The sequence below is a fragment of the Doryrhamphus excisus genome, chromosome 2, assembly GCF_030265055.1.
Source record: "Doryrhamphus excisus isolate RoL2022-K1 chromosome 2, RoL_Dexc_1.0, whole genome shotgun sequence".
Lineage (NCBI taxonomy): Eukaryota > Metazoa > Chordata > Actinopteri > Syngnathiformes > Syngnathidae > Doryrhamphus > Doryrhamphus excisus.
Genome location: NC_080467.1, coordinates 468,399 through 494,811, shown reverse-complemented (window position 1 = coordinate 494,811; position 26,413 = coordinate 468,399). Strand labels below are relative to the sequence as shown.

The 26,413-nt window shown below is 36.3% G+C and overlaps 1 protein-coding gene across 1 annotated transcript in view; it reads left to right on the top strand.

Annotated features, from left to right (window-relative positions):
- Positions 1-21,820, top strand: part of plekhh2 (pleckstrin homology domain containing, family H (with MyTH4 domain) member 2) — a 34,380-nt gene extending 12,560 nt beyond the window's left edge. Inside the window, exons 8-30 of the mRNA XM_058064453.1 lie at positions 901-1,748; positions 2,884-2,959; positions 3,030-3,124; positions 3,212-3,371; positions 4,368-4,504; positions 4,580-4,693; positions 5,793-5,879; positions 5,974-6,132; positions 6,252-6,332; positions 7,112-7,291; positions 7,605-7,713; positions 8,169-8,281; positions 9,351-9,530; positions 9,663-9,760; positions 11,446-11,623; positions 13,692-13,850; positions 14,003-14,100; positions 15,115-15,256; positions 15,334-15,470; positions 15,552-15,681; positions 17,338-17,424; positions 18,863-19,009; positions 19,177-21,820. Coding sequence (XP_057920436.1) covers positions 901-1,748; positions 2,884-2,959; positions 3,030-3,124; positions 3,212-3,371; positions 4,368-4,504; positions 4,580-4,693; positions 5,793-5,879; positions 5,974-6,132; positions 6,252-6,332; positions 7,112-7,291; positions 7,605-7,713; positions 8,169-8,281; positions 9,351-9,530; positions 9,663-9,760; positions 11,446-11,623; positions 13,692-13,850; positions 14,003-14,100; positions 15,115-15,256; positions 15,334-15,470; positions 15,552-15,681; positions 17,338-17,424; positions 18,863-19,009; positions 19,177-19,362 — 3,701 coding nt within the window. The 3' untranslated portion in view covers positions 19,363-21,820. The remainder of the gene's footprint in view (positions 1-900; positions 1,749-2,883; positions 2,960-3,029; positions 3,125-3,211; positions 3,372-4,367; positions 4,505-4,579; positions 4,694-5,792; positions 5,880-5,973; positions 6,133-6,251; positions 6,333-7,111; positions 7,292-7,604; positions 7,714-8,168; positions 8,282-9,350; positions 9,531-9,662; positions 9,761-11,445; positions 11,624-13,691; positions 13,851-14,002; positions 14,101-15,114; positions 15,257-15,333; positions 15,471-15,551; positions 15,682-17,337; positions 17,425-18,862; positions 19,010-19,176) is intronic.
- Positions 21,821-26,413: the final 4,593 nt, after the last annotated feature.

Genomic DNA, 26,413 nt, shown 5'->3' with positions numbered 1-26,413 from the left:
TATATATAAATATATATGTATATATATATTAGAATAGAATAGTCCTTTATTGTCATTGTAACAAGTACAACGGAACTTAACAAAAGTGCCCAACAGTCAGTGCATCATTCATATATCAATTACATTAAGAATAAATAAATAGGATTTTTTAAAATTAAAATAAAATAAATAATTAAAACAATCAGTCAAGCATAAAATTCATTAAAATGCTTTTGCATTATATTAAGGATTATTCCTTAAGGCATTGAGGGTAGTTACTGCGACCTGGTTTCTAAAAGTGACCTTGAAATAATAATGAATGCATTTGCATTCCCGCATTATAGAAATAAAGCTACTTACTTACAAATTTTATGAAACATTCTAACTACATTTATAGGTTAGAAAAGTGGAAAAGGCATTATAGGTCCCCTTTAAAGGGAAAAAAAAGTCGCAAAATGAAAAGAAATAGCAAATAAAACAAATAATATATTTGTAATTTTAGGAAAATTAGATTGGGTAAAAGTTATAATGTTACAATAATGAAGCCAATATATGAAAATAAAGACCTAATACTACAAGAACAAAGAAAAGGTGTAATGTAAGGAAAAAAACTTTAATATGAATAATAATATTTGTCACTAATAACACAAAGCAGACATGCAGGCTGTTTTTTTTTCTTTAAATATAAAAAACCTCTCTGCATATCTCCATGGATTGGTTTAGAAAATGTAAAAGTAGACCCTCCATCTTTTGATTTTTCAGCATGTGGAAAAAGTTTGGACACCCCTGCTGTACATTTAACTTGAATTAGCACATATTTAGCAGTTAGCGTGATGGAGTTGTGTTTTCTGCAGGGAAAAGTTGCCTATTTTCAAAGAAAATGTGCCGTCAACAAGTCAGATGTTCTTGTTTTTTTGACAGAAAAAGTAAGAAGTAAGCAGAGAACCTCCTCGTCGTCTGGTGCTGAAACCCAGAGACCAAATCAAAATAGACTCCTGGTTTCCCCAGAAGAGACTCATCAGAGTAACACATTAGATCTTGCAGCAAGTGGGCCTGAGACTGGTAGTGTTTCCTCCGTGCTCTCCAGTGCTGAGGAAGAAGGAAGCTGCGAGGTCCGAGAAGAAGGCGGAGCCGCTGTACTGGAGTCAAGTCGCGTTGGGAGCGAGGCCTACCTGACCGCCTCAGACGACAGCAGCTCTGTGTTTGACGACGACATGCAGCGAGTGGGCCCCTCGGATGGGGATAAAACGAGGGAGGACTGCACCTCTGAGGAACTCAACCAGCGATTCCAGTCACAGACCCTTGACTCGTCGTCCTCATCCAGCGAACCGAAGACCCCCAGCCCCGGCGTCACACCAGCTCTCACTCCTAAACGACCCAACCCACCCCAGGACTTTAGAGACAACCCAGCATCACCCAAGCAACCCCGACTCCGGACCCCAACGGGTGTGGGTTTGGTGCATGTAGCCATGGCCAAAAAGCACCTGAGCCAACCCCCGGTCAGCACAGAGGCAGCGCACGGACAAACACGCAACGCCCTCAGCATGCTGCGCTCCCCCCGGCCACAGGAAACAAACCTTGACCAAGGGGCGGAGGTTAGCATGGAAACGGGCAAGGATCCGCCCCCGCAGATCCGCCCCGGCTCTCGTGCCAAACCCACAATGCTTTCCATACAGGCCGCACCCGTCCCTTCTGATGGTTGTCTAGAAATAACCCCAGACAGTCGCAGTTCACCTCCTACACCCCCGTTACACAGACTCCCCTCCTGGGTAAGTATGCATATTTCTAGTTTTTAAATGCGCCGGTAAAAACCGAGACAAATCGTCATGAAATTGCTTTGCTGTGGCGACCTCTCCTGGGTAGATGCCGAACGATAAAAACAACCACAACTTTGTATTCTGTCATTACGCATCTAATGCAAACTTCCAATAGCATGAAGTTTCAGCATATATTGCGGTTTTGCCTGTCGTATGAACAGTAATCCTTTACCACTTTTGTGACTTTATTACGATTTCTCTCATGAGGATAAGTGGTAGAAAATGAATGAATAAATAATAACAAAAAATATTTATATTTCAGGAAATTTTTTGAGGCTGCACGGTGCTCGAGTGGTTAGCGCGCAGACCTCACAGCTAGGAGACCAGGGTTTAATTCCACCCTCGGCCATCTCTGTGTGGGGTTTGCATGTTCTCCCTGTGCAGTACTCCGGTTTCCTCCCACATTCCAAAAACATGCTAGGTTAATTGGCGACTCCAAATTGTCCATAGGTATGAATGTGAGTGTGAATGGTTGTTTGCTGGGATAGGCTCCAGCACCCCCGCGACCCTCGTGAGGATAAGCGGTAGAAAATTAATGACATTTTGTGATTTTTTTGGGCCTGAATTGAGTATTTTCAAGTATAAACATTAATTAAAAAAATACAACAAAAATACAAATATTACCCCGGGTTCACACTGAATCCATTGCGGCTCCGGTTCTGATCCAGTCCGGCTTGCCGCAAAATGCCACTCACACTGACTCCGGTAGGCACTGCGGCGAGTGTTTGCGCGCAGACCTCACAGCTAGGAGACCAGGGTTCAATTCCACCCACGGCCATCTCTGTGTGGAGTTTGCATGTTCTCCCTCCGTGCATGCGTGGGTTTTCTCCGGGTACTCCGGTTTCCTCCCACATTCCAAAAACATGCTAGGTTAATTAGCCACTCCAAATTGTCCATAGGTATGAATGTGAGTGTGAATGGTTGTTTGTCTATATGTGCCCTGTGATTGGCTGGCCACCAGTCCAGGGTGTACCCCGCCTCTCGCCTGAAGACAGCTGGGATAGGCTCCAGCATACTAATACTTATACATACAACATACTAATGTTGTGGACAGTTTACGTACACTAACATGCTTGCGTCTCTATAGGAGAGTCGCATCTATGCAGTGGCTAAATCAGGAATCAGGCTCTCCGAGACGTCCTGCGCTGACTCGGCTAGCAAAGGTAAAGTGTGAGATTGTCATGACGACAAAGTCAAACTCAGATGATGACTTATGTAGACCGTGTGTTGCAGACCCCTCGCTGCAATCTTCCTATCCCGCCTTCGTAATTTACACGTCCCTCGTTTATAAAAACATGACCGCACCAGTGTACACTACTCTGAAGGGGGTAAGTACAACACTTTTAAGGCCTGTTGATATGGTTTCAATGTTGTTATGGTTTCAATGTTGTTATGGTTTCAACGTGTCTCTGCAGAAAGCCACTCTGCTGAGCAGCAGTCCGTTCTCCGACGAGTCATCCAGCTCAGACGAGTCGTCCAGTTCAGGAGAAGAGGATGGTTCCTTATGCAGCTCCCACAACTCCTCCGGGTCCCACAAGGACAGCATCCCAGGCAGTCCACGTTCTCTAAAAAGAGGTACTAATCCAAAAAGTTTATGTAAATTTCAATCTCAACAGTCAGACGCAAATGCATCAACAATCATGTTACGGTAGAACCATGCCTTCCGGGCAAAATGGCAAAAATCTGTGACTAATTCAGACTTGTGACTCCAATTTCAGATCAACATTTGCAATAAAAGCTCATTCATTTTCTACTACTTATCCTCACAAGGGTCACTGGAGCCTATCCTAGCTGTCTTCAGGTCACCAGCCAATCACAGCGCACATATAGACAAACAACCATTCACACTCACATTCATACCTATGGACAATTTGGAGTCGCCAATTAACCTAGCATGTTTTGGCAGAGGGTGGAATTGAACCCAGCTCTCCTAGATGTGAGGTCTGCGCGCTAACCACTCCGTGCAGCCTGCAATAAATATAATAAAAGTGTAGAGATACTCACCAATAATGAACGATAAACGGAGTCACTTTTGCGTCTCACAACTAACAACAATGGTGCATTCAAGGGCCATCAAACAAAGTGTGAATTCTCAACCTTGACTAAAAAAAAAACTCTGTTGAAATCTCAACCTCGACGAACTAAAGTATAGACATAAACATGGAAAAAAAGTATTATGTACAAAAATAATAATAATTTGTTACTATGAGTTTGCAGTGCCATGAATGTACAGATTTTCCACTGTACACTGATTTTTGTACCGTGGATTTTTGTCATATTCAGCTGTTATCCAGCTTGATTTTATGGAAACGTCCTATCCAGGTTTTTACAAGAAGGTTCCATCCATTTACTGTATGGAAGCACTTTCTATACATCCATCCATCCATCAGGGTGACGGAGACCTGGAGCCTATCCTAGCTGGTTTTGGGCAAAAGGTAGATTACAACCTGGAATGGTCGCCAGCCAAAGTCAAAGTCAAAGGACGACTCACAAACTATAATTTAAAAACTGTATTTTCTGAATTCCATGACTGAAATGTGGTTCGTAATATGTTGACCTTTTTGCCTGCAGCGGTGTCCATGTCTTCCATGACATCAGAGAGCGACTACGCCATCCCACCTGATGCTTATTCCACTGACACCGAGTGCTCTGAACCGGAACAGAAACTTCCCAAAACTTGCTCTTCTGCTCGAGACAACAGCAAGAATGTACGTATTTGTATTTCAAACACACATTACCAATATTAGATATGTTCATTATACACATTATACACATTGTTTTAGGAATCAATGGAGAAATCAGGCTACCTGCTGAAAATGGTGAAGACCTGGAAGAAAACCTGGAAGAGGCGCTGGTTCGTCTTGAAAGACGGAGAGCTGCTTTACTATAAATCCCCAGTGAGTTTGTCACATCACGTCTAACACTTCCACATACGTACGTAGATTTTGAATATTGTATTTTTACAGCTTTTTTTTTTTACAGCGCCAGTATACTATATATTATATGCTCCTGATAGAAATGTTAACAACATGTGAAAAATTGCAAGATTGTGCAGTTGTTGGATCTTAAAGAGGTTCTAGGTAGAGTTTCAAAATGGTAATGGTAATGGTAATGGTAATGGTAATGGTAATGGTAATGGTAATGGTAATGGTAATGGTAATGGTAATGGTAATGGTTTTATTTCATTTGAACATGCATCAGATTACAATTGAGTGCATCCCATAATCAGTTCCCAGTTCCACATGTCCAAAAGGAGTAGGAAGAAGCAAAGCTTATTAAATCCTACCCCTCCATCTGGTACTTTTACTGTTACATTTGTTTACTTTCCTAATATAGTTTAAGGTTTTTTTTGTTATTTTTTTATTTTTAATTTGTAATTATTTTTAAATTATTTTTAAATATAGCGTAAAATTATTTTTAATTTATTTTTAAATATTTTTAAATTATTTTTAAATTATTTTTTAAATTATTTTTAAATTTTTTGCATTGTTTGACTTCCTCACTCAATCCATTCCATAGTTTGATTCCACATACTGAAATGCTATGGCGTTTTTTCGGTCTAAGCAATAGAGTGAAATAGGCTGTTCATCAGCTGATGAAAAGTCTAAGCTGAAATCTAGGAGAAAAATATGGACTCAATGTCATTTTCGGTCAGGTCATGATCTTTTGACGGCAAAGGTGAAAGAGCTTTCTCTCTTTGCACACGGTGGGATTGTTGAGCTGCATAAGCAAGGACGCCTGGATCTGATGGTTAGGAAATCTGATCGTGGGAAGAAACCGGAGTTCCCGGAAAAACCCCACACATGCACAGGGAGAACATGCAAACTCCACACAGAGATGGCCCGAGGGTGGGATTGAACCCGGGTCTCCTAGCTGTGAGGTCTGCGCGCTAACCACTCATCCACCGTGCAGCCCTGGAATGCATTATTATATGAGAAATATGTGACTGTTCTCAACGATTTGAATTTCTACAAGCTCCTATTTATGTTTCCGTAGAGCGATGTGATCAGGAAACCTCAAGGTCAGATTGAGGTCAACGCCACCAGTAACATTGCACGTGGGGAAGGAAAACAAGTTCTCCAGGTATTCTTATGACATTTTAGTCATTGACTATATTTGATGTATTCATTGAGACAATCAAGTAAAACTGCTTTCTCCTTTGTATTGTTGTGTGTAGATAGTAACAGGAAAGCGAGTGTACTACCTCAAAGCAGACTCACCCAACTTGCTGGAGGAGTGGCTTAGAGTGCTGCAGAGTGTGCTGAGGGTGAAAGCCGCAAGTCCGCTCTTCACTCAGCCGGATATACGTCCCACCATGAAGGGACAGCTTATCAAGGTTACACTGTCGGTCTGACTCTTTCCCGATATGCAATTTTACTGTACATGAAGTTATACGTTTGGTTTTTCTTGTGTTACTTCTCACTGTCGGAACAATTTCTTTTTTCAAAATGGCAGGTAAAACACGGCTACTCTAAACGGGTTTGGTGCGCCCTGATTGGCAAGACCCTGTACTACTTTCGCAGCCAAGAAGACAAGGTACGATTTACAGTATTACAACAACCTAGCATGCTACAATGCATTGCGGCCACTCTGGTCCACAATATCGAGTATTTACATTTAGGCTATCGAAGTGATCTCTCGACTCTTTGCGCTTGTACACTATACCACCAAAAGTATTTGCTCACATATGAACTTAAGTGCCATCCCATTCGTAACACATCGGGTTCGATATGATGGCGGTCCACCTTTTGCAGCTATTATGGAATGGAATGTATACAAGATGTACAACGAGATTGGAGAGCTTCTCCTTTCAGTGCAGTAGTCAAGTTTAGAAAAAAAAGTATATAAAAGTAGAGTAAAAAAGACAATTTAACAAGATATATACAAGATAATACAATATATGATATATATATATACAAGATATTACGGCTTCAACTTTTCATGGAATCGATATCGATACCGTGTTTTTTCACTGATACTAATCTTGCTTTATAATAGCAATCCCCTCCGCCGATCACACTTCCAAGGCTTGCGATATAAGGCCCCCCCGTCCAAGGCTGCTGTACTTGTAAGTGTGGGTAAAATTTGGGGATGAGTACCGCCTCGATACGGATTTAGGAGCATGCAGACACTATGCAGGAGGGGCAAAAAAACCTTGGCGACCCCTAATATAGCCAGTAGTACATTTAACATTTATAATGTATGTATCGGTACCATCCGATTCACTCATGGATTATCGGTATCGGCAGAATTAAACCCTGATTGAACCTTTCTAGTCCTTATTGATTTACTGTTTTTTGTATATATGTTTTCAGTTTCCACTTGGTCAGATTAAGCTTTGGGATGCCCGGGTGGAGGAAGTAGACAGGTCTCAGGACTCAGACGATGACCTGAAAGCATGCGGGGGCGGCTTACAGGAAGCGTCCTTTACCATCGCCATCCACACGCAGGATCAAGAACCGACTTATTTGCTCATTGAGTCCCGCCATGAGAAGGTACATAAGTCTGTTTATGCTGCAACAATTGATGATGAATCCGTTATCCAGTTCATCAACAACTCTTTTGGTATCCGGTTAATTGTTTTGGATTTAAAAATGCAAATATTCTCAGATTTCAGCCTCTGAAATATGAATATTTTGTACATTTCCTTAGTCAATATTTTTCCCCTTTCTGTGAAACCACTAAATGTTTGTGTTAGGTACATATTGATTCTGTCTACGGCCTATTATTAGAAAATAATTGTTAGTTACAGCCCTACTGGATAGGACTACACTTCCAGAACTTGACAAAAGTCTGGGTCTTGTCCAGGCCTCGTGGTTTTACCATCTGTGCGTCGCAGCAGCAACCATGATGGGGAAAGTCGGCACTGAGTTTGAACAATTGGTGGGGAAACTTTTTCAACTGGATGGAGATCCGAGTAAGTGTTTCATATATTTTGGTTTGAAAGACTCAGTTCATACATGTATGAAAGTATATCACACGTCTCGACTGTCTGGACTGCTTTGTTTGGGGTCTTGGTTCTGCAGACTAGTTTGTTATGGCTAACTTACTCTGTTAGCCATTTCTATTCTTGCAAATGCATCACTAAGGGAAAAAATACATAACATGTATTTTTAAATAAATAAATAGATATAAATAAAAAATAAATTTATAAAAAATAAATAAATAGATTCTAAAATAATAATAAATATAATAATTTAATAATAATAACAATAATAATTAATAAATATATTCTTTTTTTAAACATGTGATTTTGCTAAACAAGATTTCGCTTTTTGTTTCTGTGGTTGCATTTTATGAATTTCTGAGACTTGTCTTTTTTGCTATCTGTTAATTCATTTGTTTTGAAAACGATCCTTTTTCCATTTTCAGGCTCACCCATGTGGAGACGCCCAACGTTGTCTTTCAGCAAAGAGGCTCTATCGTCTCCTCTCACCACGCTGCCTTCACAGGCCCTGCAAACTGAGGCTGTCAAACTTTTTAAGGTGCAGGAAAGTCCATTACAATATATTACAAGATTTTCTTAGCAATCACTTTGTTTTCATTAAAAAAAAACACAGATTGGTGTTTGACTAAGCAGATCCAAACTCCAAAATCCAACTCTTCTCAAACTAAAAATCACACTTGATGTGTTTGATACATTCTTTGGCATTTGGACTTGGTAATGGTAATGGTAATGGTTTTATTTCATTTGAACATGTATCAGATTACAATTGAATGCATCACATAATCAGTTCCACATGTCCAAAAGGAGTAGGAAGAAGCAAAGCTTATTAAATCCTACCCCTCCAATTAGTACTTTTACAATCAGTAACTGTTACATTTGTTCACTTCCTGCCTTTCTAAGGTAATTTAAGTTTTTTTAATTTTGTAAATAATTTTTTTAATTAATTATATATTTTTAATTAATTAATTTTAATTAAAATTTTTAATTAAATAATAATTTAAATTATTTAATAATTATTACTATTATTTAATTAATTATATATATAAACTAATTAATTTTAATTTTAATTTTAATTTTAATTTTAATTTTAATTTTAATTTTAATTTTAATTTTAATTTTAATTTTAATTTTAATTTTAATTTTAATTTTAATTTTAATTTTAATTTTAATTTTAATTTTAATTTTAATTTTAATTTTAATTTTTTGTCACATACCAAAGTAGGAGGTGATTTGACCATCCAATGCCATAATGGGTACCATAGTAAGTGTCAATATAGTGATATATATAGCACATCATGACTGGTTCAAGACTCTTCATCCTTGTATTTAGCAAATTTATTTTATTTATTAATTTATTTTATTATTTTTTATTAATTTATTTTTTAGTTTTTAAACATTTTTTACATTTTTTTATTTTTGTCACGTACCGAAGTTCGAGGTGATATAACCATCCAATGCCATAATGGGTACCATAGTAAGTGTCAATATAGTGATATATATAGCACATCATGACTGGTTCAAGACTCTTCATCCTTGTATTTAGCAAACATCAACTGCTTGTATTGTTTCTTGAATTGGCTCATCGTTGTGCATTGTTGCCTGCTCAGACTTGTCAGCTGTTCATCAACGCGGCTATCGATTCCCCAGCCATCGACTATCACGTATCTCTGGCTCAGAGCGCCCTGCAAGTGTGTCTGACCCACCCGGAGCTTCAAAACGAGTTCTTCTGCCAACTTATCAAACAGACCCGACAGAGACAACCGCCCGGCCAGCCGGGACCACTGCAGGTGAACATGCTTGATCATGAACTACACCACAGCCACCAACAGAGGGCGCTGTTTAGCAATGAATGGATGCTTTCATTGGTGACGCATTACCAGTCTTGTACTGATGTCTGATGTTTCTGTGTGACTTCTTAGGGTTGGCAGTTTTTAGCCTTGTGTGTTGGACTATTTCTGCCTCAGCATCCTTTCCTCTGGCTGCTCCAATCTCATCTTAAAAGACACGGAGAGTCCAGGTGACAGTTCCACCCCCTCCACAGTAGCACTACAGTCATCTACATACAGTACACCGGGGGTGGGCAAAATACGGCCTGGAGACCAAATCCAGCCCGCTAAGCATTTGCTTCTGGCCCGCCAGTTCCTTCCAAAGTATTTAAGTCAAACCGAGACAACCTTTAGATCAGGGATGGGCAAACTTTTTGACTCGCGGGCCGCATTAATTTAACAAAATTGACGGGGGGGATTATGTAGTATTTTACACATAACAGTCCATTTTTACACCTATATTTTTACACATATTTTACATGTAAAAGTGTCATGCAATCTGCTATATGTGCACTTTGAAATCATTTATTTGATGTAAAGTGTGTTTCTCAATGTATTATTATTATTATTATTATTGTTATTTTTATTAGAATTATTATTATTATTAGTTATAGTAATGTTATTATATTATTATTATTATTTTGTTATAATAATAATATTACTACCATTATTATATTAATATTATTAACAACAATATTAATATAATAGTAGTATTATTATCATTATTTGTATTACTATTATTGGGCTTGTGCTCCTTTTTCCAGGAGTATTTTGTAATATTACTACCATTATTATATTAATATTATTAACAACAATATTAATATAATAGTAGTATTATTATCATTATTGACAACATTATTATTATTATTATTATTATTATTATTATTATTATTAGTATTATTAGTATTATTAGTATTATTAGTATTATTAGTATTATTATTATGTGCTTGTGTCCCTTTTTACAGGAGCATTTTGTAACAGACCACATCAAATAACGAAATTGATAAAGCAGCTACCTCAACCATCAAAAAGTGGATGCCAGGTTGTATGTTGAGTTCAAATGAAATATTTGGAAAAAACAGGCGGGCCATATTGAAACACTTGGCGGGCCGGATGTGGCCCCCGGGCCGTAGTTTGCCCACCCCTGCTTTAGATGGTTCAAGTAGCTTTTCACATGCGGTCCAGACAACTACATCACCCAACTTAACCGACCCAATGGAGTCAAAAAAAAGGGGGGTCGTTTACATGTTCTTTAATAGTCAATGTTTTATCATTCATTGTTCATCGACACAAGTTTTGACCAAAATGTAATCAAATTTGAAACATAATTTCCTGATTATGTCGACTGACACATTTTGGCATCATATTTGGCAGTTTGACATGCTTAATAGACAAGTCTGGACAATGAAAATGCACTTTGACATAAATGATATAATAATAAAATATACACATAATACATTTGTAATAGTGACATAGCATTTTGCAATTCAGTTTGTGGAAGAAAAAAAGCATTATTTTGAATAATTCTTGTTTCTGTGTGTCGACTTCATACAAATGTAATTCAAAATGAAGTACTTGTCACGCTGGTTGCTCTGCATGAATTTTAATCCCATTTGTTTTTCCGGTAATGGAGCCCTACCAGCTAAAATAACTGTAGTTTTATCTTCTACTGATTCAGTATATTGTACCTTGTAGCGTGATTAATACTATTATTGATTTTGTTTTGCTTACAATGTAAATTTAAATTTAGAATGTGATTTTTTTTTATTTATTTATTTAACTTAAACTAAATATATGAATGGCGTTAGGCCAACTAAAACTAAATATATGAATGGCATTAGGCCAAGCAAATCACTGCTTCCAATTGTGTCCACAGGACCGAGGTGGGTAAATACGCCATCTACTGCCAACGTTCAATGGAGCGCACCCAGCAGAAAGGCGAGAGGCAGGCCAGACCCTCCCGTATGGAGATCCTGTCCATACTTCTCAGGAATCCCTACCACCATTCCCTGCCCTTCAGTGTGCCTGTTCACTTCCTCAACAACACCTATCAGGTAACGATTAGGAACACAGCGGGTCATGTCGCCGTCAGATGCCATGCAGGCAGTTATTAAATAGATATGAAGACTTCTGGCAGACCTTATGCAAACTTATTTAAGTCATGTTCGCTTGATAGTGTGTTTAAATATAATACTGGTAATATGTTATTATTATAATGCCATTCATATATTTAGTTTTAGTTGGCCTAATGCCATTCATATATTTAGTTTAAGTTAAATAAATAAATAAAAAAAATCACATTCTAAATTAAAATTTACATTGTAAGCAAAACAAAATCAATAATAATAATTATTATTATTTATTTAAATTATTTAAATTATTTGGGCAATTTACTGTTCACGCTGCACTTTACATTATGTTGTTCATATTTGGTGTCTATTCTATCTATTTATTCTCCACATTATTATTATTATTATTATTATTATTATTTATTATTACTTATCTTCTTTTGTGTCTGTTTTTATATGGGAGCCAGGCAACGACATTTCGTTGGCAATTTCACTACTGTGTTTTTGTGCAATGACAATAAAGGGAGTCTATCTATCTATCTATCTATCTATCTATCTATCTATCTATCTATCTATCTATCTATCTATCTATCTATCTATCTATCTATCTATCTATCTATCTATCTATCTATCTATCTATCTATCTATCTATCTATGTATGTATCTATCTATCTATCTATCTATCTATCTATCTATCTATCTATCTATCTATCTATCTATCTATCTATCTATCTATCTATGTACAACATATATATAACACTGTTACAAAGCCCATCATTTTTACGTGTTTATGTCTTAATGCTTCACTGTGGGCCTTGAATGCACCATAGTTATGCGCTGTGAGTGGCTACACCGCAACACCGCTTCCATCCGTTCATCAATCATGGAAGTAGAAAAGGAACAACCACTAGGAACTCTCCCAATGCTAACATGTGGGAGTCTACGTGTCGAGAGGCGGGGCACAGCCTGGACTGGTGGCCAGCCAATCACAGGGCACATATAGACAAACAACCATTCCAACCAATTTGAAGTCGCTAATTAACCTAGCATGTTTTTGGAATGTGGGAGGAAAAACCCGAGAGAAAACCCACGCATGCATGAGGGAATTGAACCCTGGTCTCCTAGCTGCGAGGTCTGTGCACTAACCACTCTGTCAACATGTCTTATTTTCTGTTATTATATCTACTATATTGCGCAATGCAAGTGTAAAGGTGACTATAGGGTTATTATTTCATGTCTAAAGGGCTCTAATAATAAAATCAAGAAATGAACGTATTTGAAACAGTTGCTTTTATTGCAAATGTTGATCCAAAATTGAGCGAAAACATGAAGCTTGCAGAGGGAGTGTTTTTCAAAATGATTTTTTTTTATTGGTATATGAATTGCTCAGGGTGGCACCGCGGGCGAGTGGTGAGCACGCAGACCTCACAGCTAGGAGACCAAGGTTCGATTCCACCCTCGGCCATCTCTGTGTGGAGTTTGCTTGTTCTCCCCGTGCATGCGTGGGGTTTTCTCCGGGTATTGGCTGGCCACCAGTCCAGGGTGTACCCCGCCTCTTGCCCAAAGACAGCTGGGATAGGCTCCAGCACCCCCGCGACCCTTGTGAGGAAAAGCGGCAGAAAATGAATGAATGAATGCAACAGTTGCTTTTATTGCAAATGTTGATCCAAAATTGAGCGAAAACATGAAGCTTGCAGAGGGAGTGTTTTTCAAAATGATTTTTTTTTTATTGGTATATGAATTGCTCAGGGTGGCACGGCGGGCGAGTGGTGAGCACGCAGACCTCACAGCTAGGAGACCAAGGTTCGATTCCACCCTCGGCCATCTCTGTGTGGAGTTTGCTTGTTCTCCCCGTGCATGTGTGGGGTTTTCTCCGGGTATTGGCTGGCCACCAGTCCAGGGTGTACCCCGCCTATCGCCCAAAGACAGCTGGGATAGGCTCCAGCACCCTATCCACCATATCACCTATTTGTTATAATAAATTCAATGTGTATATGCGTAACTAATCTGCAATTAATATGAACAACTACAGCTCTAAAATGTCTTTCCGTAGGTGGTGAGCTTTGATGCATCGACCACCGTGGATGAGTTCCAGTGTCGTCTCAACCAGGACACCGGCATGAGGAAAACCGGACTGTCTGGTTTCAGCCTGTACACCGATGACCCGACTGGACGAGAACTGGAACATTGCCTTCATCAGGGAAGCATCAAGGTGCGTTTCTGATCATTGGCAGGGAATGCTTCTGTTGTTTGTGTCATGTGTGCGCGTGAGAATTTGCAAGCTGCCCGTGTGCCTGCATGGATTTACACACAGTTTGTCTTCGAGTTAACGTTTTCGTTTGTCTGCATGTCTCTTCCCTGCAGATTTGTGATATTATCTCCAAATGGGAGCAAGCATCGAAAGAGCAGCACTCTGGCAAGTCAGAAAATACCAGAACAGTCCGCCTCACCTACAAGAACAGGTAAAAAAAGCAGTCTAGTAGTACTTATGGTTAGCGTGTAGGCCACACAGCTAGGAGACGCGGGTTCGATTCCCCGCTTGGGCATCTCCGTGCGGGTTTGTGACACAAATATATTCATTCATTTTCTACTGCTTATCCTCACGAGGGTCACGAGGGTCGCTGGAGCCTATCCCAGCTGTCTTTGGGCGAGAGGCGGGGTACACCCTGGACTGGTGGCCAGCCAATCAGAGGGCACATATAGACAAACAACCATTCACACTCACATTCATACCTCTGGACAATTTGGAGTCGCCAATTAACCCCACGCATGCACGGGGAGAACATGCAAACTCAACAATCATGTTACAGTAGAGCCATGCTTGCCGGGCAAAATGGCAAAAATCTGTGACTAAATCAGACTTGTGACTCCAATTTCAGATCAACATTTGCAATAAAAGCTCATTTATTCATTCCTTTTCTACCGCTTATCCTCACAAGGGTCGCTGGAGCCTATCCCAGCTGTCTTCGGGTCACCAGCCAATCACAGGGCACATATAGACAAACAACCATTCACACTCACATTCATACCTATGGACAATTTGGAGTCGCTAATTAACCTAGCATGTTTTTGGAATGTGGAAGGAAACCGGAGTACCCGGAGAAAACCCACGCATGCACGGGGAGAACATGCAAACTCCACACAGAGATGGCCGAGGGTGGAATTGAACCCTGGTCTCCTAGCTGTGAGGTCTGCGCGCTAACCACTAGACCGCCGTGCCGCCCACAAAACATATTGTTATAGTTTAACAATTATACATTTACATACACAAAACAGTTCAAAATTCATATAAATGATAAAGGATTGTTGTTCAGATTGTTGCCAAAGACACAATGTGGCAGCAAGATCACCTCACCCTGCTAAGAGTTATTTCTTGAATTCAATCGTGTTCATTTCCTCTGACCCTCAAATCCCACTCAAGTAAACCACCATATCCAGGATTCAAACCCCTTAAGATACGATCTTGACTTTTCCAGGCTGTACTTCTCCAGCCAGGTGAGGGGAGAATCCGAGAGGGAAAGGTTGCTGCTGGCCTATCAGACCAATGAGGCCATCGTAGCGGGACACTTCCCCGTCAACAAAGAACTGGCTCTGGAAATGGCCGCCTTACTCGCCCAGGTCTGAAAACACCTTCACGGTTCTAACCGTTCGCTTAACACTTTCAGTTATATTATATTATATTTTTAATTTTTCAGGTTGAGTTTGGGGATTTTGAACGCCCCTTCTTGACTCCTGGACCACTTCAAACTAAGTCCAACCAGACCTTGAAACAGGTTCTGGACAGATTCTACCCCAAACAGTACCGCCGGATCACATCTGAGGACAATCTTAGGTACCAAAATACACATTTATGAATAATTATTGCATTTTTTTTTAGTACAAGTAAGTTTGAAATCTTTGATTTTGCTTCCAGACAATTACTCCAGCGTCTCCCTGCCCGCTGGGCCTCGCTCAGAGGTCGAAGTTCCTCTGAGTGCGTGAGGATTTACCTGACTGTTGCTAAGAAGTGGCCTTTTTTTGGAGCCAAGTTATTTGAAGCAGAGGTGAGTGGGACTGAAATATGGCGAAAATGAATGATGTTTGAATCGTTTGATTCAAAATGAAAGCATTAGAATTTGAAAAGCAATTTCAGGGGACAGAGAGTATGAGAGAAGAAAAAGGGATATTTGACATTTCATGGCTGCTTTTTCACATTTATTTTGTCGCTGGCTTTTTTGCTGTGTTTTTGCATGCAAAACGTGTATGTGGTCATCCCGGAAGTCAACAAGGAGGGACGTTTACATACTCCTGCTATTCACTCATTTATAGTTCATAGTGTAAATCCCAACCATTTGAAATTCTTGTCGTTTTTTTCGGTGTTTTGTCATCACATTTTTAGCATGCAGTACAGCAAAGCAACCTCCGGATGTTTAAAATGCTCCTGAAAAAAATAACCCAATAAGACAAATAAGGTGTTCAGTTATATACAGTATACATGAATGCTTAGTTTATCACTCATAATTGGTTGCAGACCCGACCGTGATACGTGAATTTCCACAAAGTAGGAATATTATCATAGTTAGACTACAGAAAAACTTCTAAATATATATTTTTTTTAATTATTAGAGCCCTGTAGACATGAAATAACACCGCCATAGTCACTATTATTATGCAATACTGTAGACATACAGTAAGAATATATATATATATATCAAGAAAGGACAATATGTTATGAGAATAAAGTCAAAATATTTTAGGAATAAAGTCATAATTACGAGAAGGAAATTTATCATTAGAAAGCTGAAATATAGACAGCCGAAATAAAAAGTGCAATTTTATAAAAAATAAAGTTAAAATATGAAGAGGAAAAAAGTCGCAATTTTATGAGAAAAAATTTGGAAAAATTATGTTTCAGTGGCATAGAGTTGAAATATTAATGATATTATTGAAATTGTAATATAGTATAAGAAAAGCTATTGTTTTTACTGTAGACATACTAGGAGAAGGCGGCACGGTGGTCTAGGGGTTAGCGCACAGACCTCACAGCTAGGAGACCAGGGTTCAATTCCACCCTCGGGCATCTCTGTGTGGAGTTTGCATGTTCTCCCCGTGCATGCGTGGGTTTTCTCCGGGTACTCCCACATTCCAAAAACATGCTAGGTTAATTGGCGACTCCAAATTGTCCATAGGTATGAATGTGAGTGTGAATGGTTGTTTGTCTATGTGTGCCCTGTGATTGGCTGGTGACCAGTCCAGGGTGTACCCCGCTGGGATAGGCTCCAGCACCCCCCGCGACCCTCGTGAGGAAAAAGCGGTAGAAAATGAATGAATGAATGAACATACTAGGAGAAAATTTAAGCCATAATTAAGATTTCAGCTAGTGCGCGTTGTTGAAAATGTGTTCTTGTGTTAGGGGACTTGATTGTGGTGCGGACAGGATGTGATGTCAGGGGATAAGAGTTAATTTGTAGCTTGGCATCGGTTACGGCCACAACAGTGACCCGTGAGATAATAATCTGGTGCAAAGTTGCTGGATATCTGGTGCTGGTTTTGTCTCACTGAACATCACGGTGACATTACTGACACATAGTGGCCATTGTAGAATACTACACAACCTTGAATGCGTCTTCTGAATGCCATGTATTTGTATTCACCCAGTAGGTAAGTTTAGTGATAATAGGAGTCTTCATGAGTTTATGATTTTTGTTTTGTGTTTTCAGGCCATCACAGCCTCTCCAGAGGCGGCGGCACATGTTTGGCTGGCAGTTAATGAAGATGGCATCAGCATTCTGGAGCACAACTCTATTGTGAGCTTTTTTTCCAATTATCCAAAAGCAAGTTCATTCCTTCGCCTGATATGCTGCACTAATTGTGTGAATATTGCCATTATACCTAGGTATAAACTTCCATCATAACTAAGCATTATTATGCTAGCATGCTAATATTTAGTATGTTAGCATTGCATAATGCTAATGTTAGCATTGTTTTCATAGGCATAAACTTGCATAGACACGTAGTGTCATCATGCCGGATTTTAGCATGTTAACAGTTTTCATGCTAACATGTTAGCATTTAAACACGTTCATCGGTGTAAACTTACACAGACACTTTGTGTCCTCATATTAAATGTTAGCATGTTAACATTTAGCATGCCAATGCAAACATTAGCATGTTAGCATTTTAGCCACTTTCTCAGGTATTATCTTCCATAGACACCTAAGGCTATTATGGTAGGTGTTAGCATGCTACTAATATATTAGCATTGCTAGCATGGTAACATTAGCACGGTAGCATTTTTAAACACTTTCATCGGTGTAAACATACACAGACACTTTGTGTCATCATACTAAATGTTAGCATGTTAACATTTAGCATGCCAATGCAAACATTAGCATGTTAGCATTTTAGCCACATTTTCAGGTATTATCTTCCATAGACACCTAAGGTTATTATGGTAGGTGTTAGCATGCTACTAGTATATTAGCATTGCTAGCATGGTAACATTAGCATGGTAGCATTTTTAAACACTTTCATCGGTGTAAACATACAAAGACACTTTGTGTCATCATACTAAATGTTAGCATGTTAACATTTAGCATGCCAATGCAAACATTAGCATGTTAGCATTTTAGCCACTTTCTCAGGTATTATCTTCCATAGACACCTAAGGTTATTATGGTAGGTGTTAGCATGCTACAAATATATTAGCATTACTAGCATGGTAACATTAGTATGTTAACATTTTTAAACACTTTCATCGGTGTAAACTTACAGACAATTCGTGTCATCATATTAAATGTTAGCATGTTAACATTTAGCATGCCAATGCAAACATTAGCATGTTAGCATTTTAGCCACTTTCTCGGGTATTGTCTTGCATAGACACCTAAGGCTATTATGGTAGTTGTTAGCATGCTACTAGTATATTAGCATTGCTAGCATGGTAACATTAGCATATAAACATTTTTAGAGACTTTCATCGGTGTAAACTTACACAGACCCTTCTTGTCATCATATTAAATGTTAGCATGTTAACATTTAGCATGCCAATGCAAACATTAGCATGTTAGCATTTTAGCCACTTTCTCAGGTATTGTCTTGCATAGACACCTAAGGCTATTATGGTAGGTGTTAGCATGCTACTAGTATATTAGCATTGCTAGCATGGTAACATTAGCATGTTAATATTTTTAAACACTTTAATCGGTGAGTCATGATCATTCAAAGCGCTATTTTTGTTTTCAGAAACTACTGGTGACTCACCCCTACAAAAGCGTGATGACATTTGGGGGCTGCAAACACGACTTCATGCTGGTGGTGGACCAGAACAGCAACAACACGGACAAAGACAAAACCTCAGAGAAGCATACGTTTGCTATGGACGTCTCCAAGGTTAGTGGATAACATTTGAACATTTCAAGAAGGACAAAGGCAAAATCGTACCACTTCCACACGGAACGAGAGGGCGGCCTTTTTTCATTGGTCTCGGCCGTGCTGGCCAGTCAGTAGCCAGTCTCCATGCAGTGTGAAAGGTGAGTCCCGTTGTGTTTCACGCACAGATCAGAGAGCTCACCCTCCTCATCTCGAGCTACATCAACAGCGCTCATCAGCAGAAGGCCGCCGCGCATCACCTCTCTGCGCCGGCTCTGATGGTGGCCCAGCCCGTCAGCCTGAAGTGCAAAGAGCTGAGAAGCAAGTCCCCGCCAGCACTGGGACGTCCCAGCAAAACCCCCACCTTGTTGTGACAGCTGATCTCCGGGTTTACAGAACAGGTCGCGTCTCTGCCCTCACCGCAGGGGGCACCCGAGCATGTCACACAATGTCTGGGCGTAGCCGTCCTCACATTTTAACCGCTTGAAAGACATTTTATGGGTCCAAAGGTGAAACAGCACTTTTGTCTTCCTTATGGGTGTCGCAGTCGAGTGTGTGGACTGAACACAAAAGTCAACACGACGCTGTTTACTGATTGACCCAGCTAATGTTCGAAATTTCATTCATCGCTGCTGTCTGCTGGGCTTTGAGTACAGAGGCTGTTTGGGAAAAAAACGTTGCAGTCCAAAATATCTACGGAACTGAGAATGTTTTAAACTAAATTTATTATAGAGATAATAATGTACACGGTTGGTTATCGTGTTTGTAGTTTCCAGTCTTGTTGAACGACTGCATCATGCCAAGATGCAGTTCATTAGGATGGTCGACGGGGGGACGGATGGTCGAAGGTGTAGGAACTTCCAAACACATTCTGTATACTTCAGGGGTGTCCAAAATGGTTGGCCACAGCACATTCTAAAAATGTTATTTAACAATAAAACTTTTTTTTTTAAAACAACAACAGTGGAGCATGAAAAAATCTAGTAAAAAGTAAGTAAAAAAAAAGTAAGTAAAAAAAAAATGAACAAATGCAATTTTATAAGAATAAAGTTAAAATATAAGAGAAAAAAGTCACAATTTTATGAGAGTAAATTTGTAATTTTATGAGGAAAAATAATGTTTTAGTGGCATAGAGTTGAAATATTACTGATATGATTGAAGTTGTAATACAGTATGAGAAAAGCTTTTTTTTTTATTTAGATTGAGGAAAAGTTATATATAATGGGAATAAAGTCAACATATTATGAGAATGAAGTCAAAATATTTTCGGAATAAAGTCATAATTACGAGAAGGAAATTTATCATTAGAAAGCTGAAATATAGACAGCCGAAAAATGCAATTTTATAAGAATAAAGTTAAAATATTAAGAGAAAAAAGTTGCAATTTTATGTGAATAAACTTTTTATTTTAAATTTTATGAGGAAAAATAATGTTTTAGTGGCATAGAGTTGAAATATTACTGATATTATATTATATTATTGTAAGTTGTAATACAATATGAGAAAATATATATTTTTTAATTTGGGTTAAGGAAAAGTTATTATATAATGGGAATAAAGTCAACATATTATGGAAATGAAGTCAAAATATTACGAGAAAAAATAAAAACAATTAAATATTTGGAAAATTGTAAAAAAATAAAAAAAATAAGAAAAAAAGTTCATACGACCAATACACTTTTTCACATATATCACAAATATGAGATGCATTTTTTTTTTACATAATGACCTTCAATTTCTTTCATATTTTAGTAAGTGGTGGAAAAAGTTTGGACACCCCTGGTGTAGATTCATGCAGGCCAAAGTTGACTGGATGCAGATGAGCATCTAAAGTCTGGTATCCAAGTCTGGTTTTCCCTATTTATGTCCCCTTGGGGGTGTTCCCAATAGGGTTGTTGTCGCCCGGTGTTGCTGGTGAACAACCGTCCTGCATAACAATAAGTTGTCCACCTGCTGTGCTGTAAAAGAGGAATTGGACGGTAATGTGCTTTGTAGTTACTGAGTAGCCAGGACGGAACTAACAGCCTCCTTAAAGCAGCAGAGTGGCTGCACTGTTGAAGTGAAAGAAGTGCGGAAGTGGTTTTTTTTTGGAGCATTTTCTAAGTGAATAAACTTGTTACATATCATGACTGCATCTCCCCGGTTGGTCCTCCCCAGTAAAGTACCCTCGTCGGGGTGACTGTGAATGACGCCATGATGGTATCAACACGTCATTCAGACAGCAAGTGACACTCCCTCATTCCAGCACACAAGGCGGGCGGGAGGACATATGATACCTGGCCTGCCTAAACTAGTTTGAGACATGCTTTTGTCCAGGTTGCTATGGGGATAAAAGAAGAGGAGGTGCTAAAGGGGAAGAAAAAAATAGTTGAAGTAAAGGAGAATTAAAGTGTTGCAGGCTTTTAAACAAAGCTATATTCAACCGACAATAACAATAACAATAGCTTACAGTACATACAGTAATACACCTGGAACTGTTGAATTCATTTCAGTTTAACAACTAGTTTTTAGTTATTTTTTTAAATTTTACAAATATTTCACCTTTCTTTTTCAGGAGTATTTGTAAAATTTCTTTTTGGAATATTATGACTGTTTTCCCATAATATTTTGACTTCATTTCCATAATATTATAACTTTTCCCCAGCCTAATTTTCCATAAATTACTACTTAATTTTGTATTGTTTGTTTGTCATTATTTAATGACTTAAAAAAACGATTTAGTAATATTTCAACATTATCTGACTAAAATTATCACATGTTAGTTGAATCTTGTAAAATTGTAGTTTTTTTCTGTTAATATTTTGACTTTATTTCCATAATATTATAACTTTTCCCCAGCCTAATTTTCCATAAATTACTACTTAATTTTGTTTTTGTTTGTTTGTCATTATTTAATGACTTAAAAAAACGATTTAGTAATATTTCAACATTATCTGACTAAAATTATCACGTTAGTTTAATCTTGTAAAATTGTAGTTTTTTTCTGTTAATATTTTGACTATATTTCCATAATATTATAACTTTTCCCCAGCCTAATTTTCCATAAATTACTACTTAATTTTGTTTTTGTTTGTTTGTCATTATTTAATGACTTAAAAAAACGATTTAGTAATATTTCAACATTATCTGACTAAAATTATCACATGTTAGTTTAATCTTGTAAAATTGTAGTTTTTTTCTGTTAATATTTTGACTATATTTCCATAATATTATAACTTTTCCCCAGCCTAATTTTCCATAAATTACAACTTAATTTTGTTTTGTTTGTTTGTCATTATTTAATGACTTAAAAAAACGATTTAGTAATATTTCAACACTGTCTGGCTAAAATTATCACATAATATTAGTTTAATCTTGTAAAATTTTAGTTTTTCTTCTGTTAATATTTCGACTTTATTTCCATAATATTATAACTTTTCCCCAGCCTAATTTTCCATAAATTGCAACTTAATTTTGTTTTGTTTGTTTGTCATTATTTAATGACTTAAAAAAGATTTAGTAATATTTCAACATTATCTGACTAAAATTATCACATGTTAGTTGAATCTTGTAAAATTGTAGTTTTTTTCTGTTAATATTTTGACTTTATTTCCATAATATTATAACTTTTCCCAAACCTAATTTTCCATAAATTACTACTTAATTTTGTTTTGTTTGTTTGTCATTATTTAATGACTTAAAAAAACGATTTAGTAATATTTCAACATTATCTGACTAAAATTATCACATGTTAGTTGAATCTTGTAAAATTGTAGTTTTTTTCTGTTAATATTTTGACTATATTTCCATAATTTTATAACTTTTCTCCAGCCTAATTTTCCATAAATTACAACTTAATTTTGTTTTGTTTGTTTGTCATTATTTAATGACTTTTAAAAAACCTATTTAATAATATTTCAACAATATCTGACTAAAATTATCACATAATATTAGTTTAATCTTGTAAAATTTTAGTTTTTTTTTCTGTTAATATTTTGACTATATTTCCATAATATTGTAACTTTTCCCCAGCCTAATTTTCCATAAATTACTACTTAATTTTGTTTTGTTTGTTTGTCATTATTTAATGACTTAAAAAAACGATTTAGTAATATTTCAACATTATCTGACTAAAATTATCACATTTTAGTTTAATCTTGTAAAATTGTAGTTTTTTTCTGTTAATATTTTGACTATATTTCCATAATTTTATAACTTTTCTCCAGCCTAATTTTCCATAAATTACAACTTAATTTTGTTTTGTTTGTTTGTCATTATTTAATGACTTAAAAAAACGATTTAGTAATATTTCAACATTATCTGACTAAAATTATCACGTTAGTTTAATCTTGTAAAATTGTAGTTTTTTTCTGTTAATATTTTGACTTTATTTCCATAATATTATAACTTTTCCCAAGCCTAATTTTCCATAAATTACTACTTAATTTTGTTTTGTTTGTTTGTCATTATTTAATGACTTTAAAAAACGATTTAGTAATATTTCAACATTATCTGACTAAAATTATCACATGTTAGTTTAATCTTGTAAAATTGTAGTTTTTTTCTGTTCATATTTTGACTATATTTCCATAATTTTATAACTTTTCTCCAGCCTAATTTTCCATAAATTACTACTTAATTTTGTTTTGTTTGTTTGTCATTATTTAATGACTTAAAAAAACGATTTAGTAATATTTCAACATTATCTGACTAAAATTATCACATGTTAGTTTAATCTTGTAAAATTGTAGTTTTTTCTGTTAATATTTTGACTTTATTTCCATAATTTTATAACTTTTCTCCAGCCTAATTTTCCATAAATTACAACTTAATTTTGTTTTGTTTGTTTGTCATTATTTAATGACTTAAAAAAACCTATTTAGTAATATTTCAACAATATCTGACTAAAATTATCACATGTTAGTTTAATCTTGTAAAATTGTAGTTTTTTTCTGTTAATATTTTGACTTTATTCCCATAATATTATAACTTTTCCCCAGCCTAATTTTCCATAAATTACAACTTAATTTTGTTTTGTTTGTTTGTCATTATTTAATGACTTAAAAAAACCTATTTAGTAATATTTCAACAATATCTGACTAAAATTATCACATGTTAGTTTAATCTTGTAAAATTGTAGTTTTTTTCTGTTAATATTTTGACTTTATTCCCATAATATTATAACTTTTCCCCAGCCTAATTTTCCATAAATTGCAACTTAATTTTGTTTTGTTTGTTTGTCATTATTTAATGACTTTAAAAAACAATTTAGTAATATTTCAACATTATCTGACTAAAATTATCACATGTTAGTTTAATCTTGTAAAATTGTAGTTTTTTTCTGTTAATATTTTGACTTTATTTCCATAATATTATAACTTTTCCCCAGCCTAATTTTCCATAAATTACTACTTAATTTTGTTTTGTTTGTTTGTCATTATTTAATGACTTAAAAAAACGATTTAGTAATATTTCAACATTATCTGACTAAAATTATCACATGTTAGTTTAATCTTGTAAAATTTTAGATTTTTTCTGTTAATATTTTGACTTTATTTCCATAATATTATAACTTTTCCCAAGCCTAATTTTCCATAAATTGCAACTTAATTTTGTTTTGTTTGTTTGTCATTATTTAATGACTTTAAAAAACCTATTTAGTAATATTTCAACAATATCTGACTAAAATTATCACATAATATTAGTTTAATCTTGTAAAATTTTAGTATTTTTCTGTTAATATTTTGACTTTATTTCCATAATATTGTAACTTTTCCCAAGCCTAATTTTCCATAAATTACTACTTAATTTTGTTTTGTTTGTTTGTCATTATTTAATGACTTGAAAAAACGATTTAGTAATATTTCAACATTATCTGACTAAAATTATCACATGTTAGTTTAATCTTGTAAAATTGTAGTTTTTTTCTGTTAATATTTTGACTATATTTCCATAATATTATAACTTTTCTCCAGCCTAATTTTCCATAAATTACTACTTAATTTTGTTTTGTTTGTTTGTCATTATTTAATGACTTAAAAAACAATTTAGTAATATTTCAACATTATCTGACTAAAATTATCACGTTAGTTTAATCTTGTAAAATTGTAGTTTTTTTCTGTTAATATTTTGACTATATTTCCATAATTTTATAACTTTTCTCCAGCCTAATTTTCCATAAATTACAACTTAAATTTGTTTTGTTTGTTTGTCATTATTTAATGACTTTAAAAAAACGATTTAGTAATATTTCAACACTATCAGACTAAAATAATATTAGTTTAATCTTGTAAATTTTTGTTTTTTTCTTTTGATATTTTGACTTTGACTTTTTTTATTTCTGCTGTTGTTGTTTTAATTTGTCAACTATTTAAACTTTCTTCTTGTAGATTTTTTTTCCGGGAATTATGATTTTATTCATTAATATTTGACTTTATTCTTGTAACATTTTTTGAAACCCATTTCCCAAAAATGGTGCCTTTTTTATAAAGTAATATATTTTATCATAATATTACAACTTTTTTTCTCAATATTTTTGAATTTATTCTGGTAAAATTACTGCAGATTTTTCCATTTTTGCTATTGTGTTTGTTTTTGTTTTGTTGTTAAATTATTTTTAGAATGTGCTGCGGCCTGCAGACTTAAAACTGAGAAGCGGAGAAGCCGAGAAACAATCCTGTGTACAAGTTGTGACAGGAACCTTCTTCTCCGTGTCTCCATTTTTGTTGTGTAACACATTCACAGTCCGATACTCTGGCCAGTGACTTTTCCCCTGCAGAGTTTCTTGCATGAATCCCGAAAGTGTTCATCGAGCAACCAGGCAAAACCTGACTGTCAGGTTGAACGCAATGCCGAACAACAAGCAGGTAGAACACACCTCTTACTACAATAACAAGTGTTGTCCTCCTGCAGGCTTGCCTCACTCAGTGTTTCCAATAAACGAAGCACCCTCAGCTGTTTTATATAATCATATGCAAATCTACAGTGACCCATTGTTTACGGTTATGGAATTGGTTCCAGACCCAACTGTGATAAGTAAAGTAAGTATCCTTATTTATTCATGGAATATGTTGCAGTTTGAGTACAGAATACCTGTTTATGACCTTCTAAACTGGAGTTTTCAAATAATTAGAGCCCTCTAAACATGAAATAACACCCCTATAGTCACATTAGACTTCTACTACCCAATATAGTAGACACAATTTTGACACACGGCTCTCTCTCATTGTTAAGTGGCACAATTTTCATGAAAACAAAAACCGACTTTGCAAAATAAAAGCCCAAAGTCAACTGTAACAAGAGGCAACACCAACGTCTCAACACCACAGCAACCACTGGCATAGCAATTTACTGAGCTAATGAGTTAGCCTTGCCAATTTACTTATTTTAAATTTAAGTGAACATTTACCACTTCCACATTGAATGGGAGAATAACTTGTCTTTACC